Here is a 7,027-nt window from a genome sequence, read left to right on the forward strand (position 1 = left end):
AACCTACTTTCTCAAGTTTACCTTCCTTGTTTGAAAAAATGTCAATAAAATCGTCAAAATATGTTTGACATGGTTGTAGCAGGCATATCCTTACACATACTGTCCCGCTATAATTATTTCTGAGAATTAATATGTACTTTATCTATTACGCGTAATTACACCTTAATTACGTGAAACTAGTCTTTCTTTCGTAAACGTAATAAATGCGTAATTGCGCGTAATGTTCCTGCGTAAGTGAAAGAAAGTGTTATGCATAATTACGCGTAATTACGCATAAAGTAATTACGACTGGAAACCCTACTGTAGTGAGTGTAAATTCAAATAAAAGCAGCCTGAAGTCAGACCGTATGACCAGGCGGGACAGTGTTTAGCAGGACCGAAAAGGTGGGCCCAGCACAGATATTCAAATGGACTCCAGTTGCGTGTGATATAGCCCTGTTTGTTAAGTTAGTAAAACAAATGAGCAAATTTTTAACGCTTATTAGACAATATGTACTCTTCATTTCTTAATAAGTAAACATACTTAAGCAGTTTGAAAAATTCATAATAACACAACTTAAATTTCCACAATTTTGTGTTATCATCAATAACAGTTATATTCTCTTATATTTCAGTTATATCTTTTGCTGTTGTTAATACTTTGCATTCAGGCACAAAAACGAAAATTTCAAAACAGGTTTATGATTTTAAATATATGTATTTAAGAAAATAGCCTTTCTTTGAGCCATCATCCAATCATTTTTAATTTTTTAATTCATGATCGTTCCCATTTCCAAGAGAAGGATTTTTACTGCCTGTGTTAATTAGTATAATGTGGATGTGTATGGAAAATCCCATAACTTTAATCATTCTGCTATTTGTTTCAATTAAAGTGGAGGCTCTAATGTGTGGGATTTGTTACAGAGGCTTAAAATTACAAACAATGCAGCTTGGTTTTAATAAGACTGAGCCCACGATTTAAAACCTTCGGCTTGAGTCTTAATTCCTTAGACGCAGCTTTAAGACCCAATCTTAGACCCAACTCTGACAACAGCTTGTGGAGCTTGTGTCACATGATTGACAGCTGCGAGATCTTAGGCTCGACTTAAGGAGTTAAGCCCAATGAAAATAAAACCGACCTTGGTTGGTTTTAGTGAAGAATAAGGCTCAATGTTGGGTCTTATTCTCATCAAAACCCGGAATGCACCAATTCCAACTATGAAAATCCGCCAAATAGAACATTTAACCGGTTTTATGAACTAAATTCTGTTGAAAAATAGATGCAACTTAAATTTGAAAGCCCGAGCTGTAAATTAAGGCTCAACAACAGCTTAGACCCGAGTCGTATTTTCTTGAATTTTTTAAATCGCCGGCTCTGTGGCCGAATTTAAAGAATTTGAGCGGTGGTTTAAATTTAAGCTGCGGTTTAAATATGGTTGGTTCCACTTAAAATTGTATCAAATGTTTCAAGATTTAAGCCGGCGCTTCATTTAAACCGGGTTTTGGCGGATTTTGGCGGATTTAAACCGCGGCTTAAATTCTTTAAATTCCATCTCAGGTCTATTTTAAAGGCTACAGTTAAAATCAAATTTTAAACAGGGAACAAATAATTTAAACTTTTTATTTGGTTAATATTTATCCAAGGGACACAGAAGATCTTGACAACAGTGAAGTAATAGAAAACAGGGAAGATCAAGGAAGTGGAGAAGATCAAGGAAGTGTGGAAGATCAAGGAAGTGGAGAAGATCAAGGAAGTGTAGAAGATCAAGAAAGTGAAGATAAACCAATAAAAAAAAATAATCAAAGAAGAAAAAATAACAGAGGTAGAAAAAGAAAAGGAAATGGAGAAAATTCAAACAGAAGAGAAGATCCAGTGAACATAGATGATATAGAATATGGAGAAGATCAGGAAAAAGAAGAAGAACAAGCTAGTCAAGAAAACCAAGGTAGCCAAGAAGATCAAGGAAACCAAAAAGATCTAGATGGTGGAGAACCTCTAGAAGGCATAGAAAGTTTAGATAATAAAAAAACAAAAGATAATGAAAGAAAAAGAAATAAAAGAAACAGAGATAATCTAGTGGAGTTACCTAATCTGGAAAATTCTAGGAAACCATTCATTAAAGGTAGCTCTTCTGTTTATAGGACTGTCCACAATATTTCCTGAGATTCTATCATTATTTCCTGATATTGTATATAGCAAATATTTTTTTTCAAGGAGAGGTCTGTCTTATTTTTACTTTAAATTCCTTTTCAATAAGTTGAACACTCTAATTGGATAGTTCCTAACAATATGTATTTTTAGTGTGTGGGGAGCCTGGGACTAATAGGGCCGTATGTTTAACAGGACAAATTTGCTTTGAGGAGGTAAGATAAATTAAGCAAGAAGTTCATTGAATATATTACCAGAATTATGAAACACATTAATCTATTAAACTTATGAAGTTTAAACAACTTAGCTCCCCAAGGCACAACAATAAAAACCAGTAATATTTAGTATGGATGATTATTGTCTAAAAGTTGTGAATAAGTAATAAAGAAAAGTTCTGCACAAGATCTTCAACCAGGCAGTTGTCTGACTCAATATTCGCCACCTAGGCAAATTTTCTGATATGTGCCCCACATCAACAAGATTAAATCATTTAATATAGTGTTCCTAAGATGTTTTGTGTGGAAATATGCGTTTTCATTCGTAATGGTTTGGAACTCAATGTATCCAAGTTTGTAATAGAACACTCTCTCATGCAATGTGGCTATTTCTTTCATATTCCAGAGTATTAAATATGTTCAGCTATTTAAACATTTGTGTTCATTGTTTGCTAACATTCCAACTATTTTTTATTTTTATGTTTGTACTGTAAGCCTGAAAATTCTTAGTTGTAAATAAAACTGTAGTCCAAGTTAGCGTAAGCCAGATGACATTTGACCTCATTCTCGTGCATAGAAACTATTTCGATAGTTGAAGGGATCACATGATCAAGCCAAGCCAAAAGGACGGTTTGGATGCTCCACTAAAAGTTCAGGCCAATGATGGTCTTCCACAAGGGTTTCAAAGTAGGAATGACCTAAAAAGAATCAAGAGATAGTTAGCCCTGATAAAGTATCTGATGAGAGAGGTTGATTTACAAAATGTGGTGGAGAATAAGTGAAGATTTGTCTAAATGATCCAGCTGCATTACAAAATTTTCTTCATTTTGATCCAATATTTAGTTGTTTTTTAATGGTTGTAAATACATTTTTTCTATACTTTATAGACTTATTCATTCAGTTATAAGCAATCAACTTAATGCAGTAAAAGTAACATTTAGAAAGTTGTAGTTCTCTGTGAATTAGTAAATTTTACTTGATTTTAGTTTGTTAATTGAATTAAGGTTAATTGTTTAAAAATGAAAATAATTTTATTAATTTGTTTAGGTAAAGAAATGTCTAGGTAAATATAGTCAAAAGAAGCATTGCACTGTAAGTATTGATTATGTTTAGTTTCCTTCCTTCCCATGTCCGTTTAATCATAACTACACAGCTGTAACTACATATAAGTATATTAATTGATGGTAGATAGTTTAGCAACCCAGATCAAATTCATAATGTAGGTCTCAGGTAAAAAAGAAAGGCCAAGAAAAAACTAATTTTAATTAATATCTTTTGCGCAATATTTCAAAAACATATACTCTCAAATAAAAATAATAAGTCAACAAACTGTGAATATTAAAAAATTAGCTAAAAATATATATTTATAGCTAACAGGCTTCTCCTTTTACTGTTGGTTGAGTGAGTGAGTCCAGCTTTGAGAATAAATGTTCTATTTATTTTGTATTTTAAATGTGATACAAGTTGACCAATAAGTATAAAGACTACTTGCTGATCATTTTTGAGCTGTCATATCAAAATAATTACTTTGAAATTCCATAATGTGGTATGCATCCAAAAAAAATTGTATGTTTCACCTTTTTAAATGTTACTTTATGATTAGATTTACAGGGAGTGTTCATGAAAAATGAGAGGGGGAATAGTTTTACGCCAAAATAGTTGGCCGCTAGATGTCTCTGCTCAATCAATGCTTTGAATAATTGCAGAGACACCTAGCATAAAAAGTTGTTTAAAGTACATTGTGTATAAAACAAATATCAAATATTATGAAATATTTACTATAATATTGGAATGTGTCAAAAAATAAACGATGACTTAAGGTTGTAATATCTGAATGATTTGTTTGAAATAAAACACATCAGAGAGAGGTAAGATCAGTAGAGATCGAAAGCGATTAGTTTTTGCCCTTTCATTTTTCACAAAAACTTCCTTTTAAAACAAAGATTAAAGATGATGTTTTGTGGTCGACCTGTACTGTACCAATTCAGGTCGAAAGGTGAACTGTGAAAAAGTCGGAAGAGCTTGCTGTGGAGATAAAGGAACCTTTGGAAGAAAATGCAAGAAAGTACAGTAAGACCAATTAAACTGTTAGTCTGAAATTATCCTTTTAAATATTCCAATACACATATAAAAAAAACATAGCAACACTTTCAATTTTTAATTTCATTATGGAATTTTCAACTATAAAAACTGTTAACTAAGGTAAAACTGACAAATAGATAGATTTTAGTAGCAAAACATTTTTTCAATTTTTTATTTTTTTGCTTTTATAAAGTTTTATAAGTTTAAGATGTCACTGAACTACTTAATGCCAAACTGAACTACTAAAACTAAAAAATAAAGATATTATTAAGGGTGGTCGGTGTGCCCGTGATAAAGATGATACAGCAGAATGTGTTGGAGGTAAGCTGTAAATTTAAAACTTTTATGCAATTAAGAATTAAGGTTAAAAAATGAAAAAGTGAAGTAATGTTATTTAGACCAATTTCTTTAAAGTATTTTTAATTATGTGGTCTCTCTCAATTTCAATATTTTTTGTGTTTTTGTATATTTTTAATCAAAGAACAAAACCCAAAATAATACAATAATACTTGTACAACATCTCTTTCTAAACTGCCTACTTGCTGTTTTTGGTTGAGATCCCTTTTCAGTTATATTGAACTATATTGAGTCATATTGAACCTAATAAAACAAAGTTAAGAAAAACTATTGAGAAAGTGGCAATTAAAAATACAGAGGGGAAAAAAGGGAAAAAAGTAAACAAAAATGTTGAAATAACTAAAAAAATATAGTGTACCAATGCTGGGTGATATGACCAATGAGCATCACTCAGTGCTTGATTTTGGCAGCTATGTTTCCAACAGTTTTGTGTTTGTATCATCAAGAACAATGCAAACCCTTCAGTATCACAAGCTGGTTCTTCTAAGATTTTATAACCCTAGCATAAACTCTAACCATCAATATTTTGAGTCTATGATCTATTTCTTATTTTAAGGATCAGAATACTATTACGAGGATGAAGCAGAATACTATTCAGATGATGAAACAGCAAATTTTTATTATTATTATTAAGATTTATTTATTTATGAGTATTTGGACAGGTCAAATAAAATAATTATTAACTATTGATGAATGTTTCATTGCTTCTACAATACATATCTTTCTCCTATTGATTAAAGGGACTGTAAAGGAAAAATGAAAGGGGTAAAAGATGAAACCTGAGAATCTCAGGCGTTCAACATACAGACAAGAGATCTGTCTGACGTTTCTGTCTCAAGAAATTTATGTAAAACTGTGTCAAATTTATACAAAAATTCATAGGTTTGCAATTTTGTATGAAAGTTGTAGTATAAAACAGATAGGGCTTCCAATGTAATAGATTATTCTCTTACGCGTAATTACGTGCAGTTACGCGTAATAATTTTCATTTCGTGTAATTTCACAGGATTACGCATAATTGGGGAATTATCAATTTTGCGAAATTACGGCGTAATTTTGCGTAATTTCTAATCTGTAATTTTGCAAAATTTTGTAATGATAACGCGTAATAAGCGAAAATATAATTACGCGTAATTACGGCCTAATTTCGCGTAATTTCTACGAGGTAATTTAGCAAAATTTTGTATTAATTACTCGTAATTAGCAAAACTTCAATTTTGTGTAATTTCTACAAAGTAATTTTGCAAAATTTTGCAATAATTACATCTATTAAATTTTGATGTTTTAACTTTTAATTTCAATAAAACAACTAACTTACAAAGAAAATAATGTCACGCAAGTTGAATCAGAATTTCAGCCAATATATGTTGATGTAATTTTCACGTTCGACAACTAAAAAGTTTAACAAAGGGCCAATAATTTATTTTTATCAAAAACTACATAATCTATAAAATTTTTAATTTTCAACGACTTGTTAATATTTCAACCTACTTTCTCAAGTTTACCTTCCTTGTTTGAAAAAATGTCAATAAAATCGTCAAAATATGTTTGACATGGTTGTAGCAGGCATATCCTTACACATACTGTCCCGCTATAATTATTTCTGAGAATTAATATGTACTTTATCTATTACGCGTAATTACACCTTAATTACGTGAAACTAGTCTTTCTTTCGTAAACGTAATAAATGCGTAATTGCGCGTAATGTTCCTGCGTAAGTGAAAGAAAGTGTTATGCATAATTACGCGTAATTACGCATAAAGTAATTACGACTGGAAACCCTACTGTAGTGAGTGTAAATTCAAATAAAAGCAGCCTGAAGTCAGACCGTATGACCAGGCGGGACAGTGTTTAGCAGGACCGAAAAGGTGGGCCCAGCACAGATATTCAAATGGACTCCAGTTGCGTGTGATATAGCCCTGTTTGTTAAGTTAGTAAAACAAATGAGCAAATTTTTAACGCTTATTAGACAATATGTACTCTTCATTTCTTAATAAGTAAACATACTTAAGCAGTTTGAAAAATTCATAATAACACAACTTAAATTTCCACAATTTTGTGTTATCATCAATAACAGTTATATTCTCTTATATTTCAGTTATATCTTTTGCTGTTGTTAATACTTTGCATTCAGGCACAAAAACGAAAATTTCAAAACAGGTTTATGATTTTAAATATATGTATTTAAGAAAATAGCCTTTCTTTGAGCCATCATCCAATCATTTTTAATTTTTTAATTCATGAT

General features: G+C 31.1%; 1 protein-coding gene across 2 annotated transcripts; it reads left to right on the top strand.

Annotated features, from left to right (window-relative positions):
* Positions 1–614: 614 nt before the first annotated feature.
* Positions 615–5,468, top strand: LOC111717248 (eukaryotic translation initiation factor 5B; the record flags this gene model as incomplete). 2 transcript variants are annotated; one of them, XM_023492761.1, is given in 7 exon segments in its annotated part: positions 615–676; positions 1,624–2,102; positions 2,282–2,343; positions 3,391–3,406; positions 4,332–4,413; positions 4,698–4,746; positions 5,339–5,468. In XM_023492761.1, coding segments are annotated over 7 exon segments (870 nt in total), but the record flags the coding sequence as incomplete, so codon positions are not given.
* Positions 5,469–7,027: the final 1,559 nt, after the last annotated feature.

Source organism: Eurytemora carolleeae, unplaced genomic scaffold (assembly GCF_000591075.1).
Source record: "Eurytemora carolleeae unplaced genomic scaffold, Eaff_2.0 scaffold2455, whole genome shotgun sequence".
Classification (NCBI taxonomy): domain Eukaryota; kingdom Metazoa; phylum Arthropoda; class Copepoda; order Calanoida; family Temoridae; genus Eurytemora; species Eurytemora carolleeae.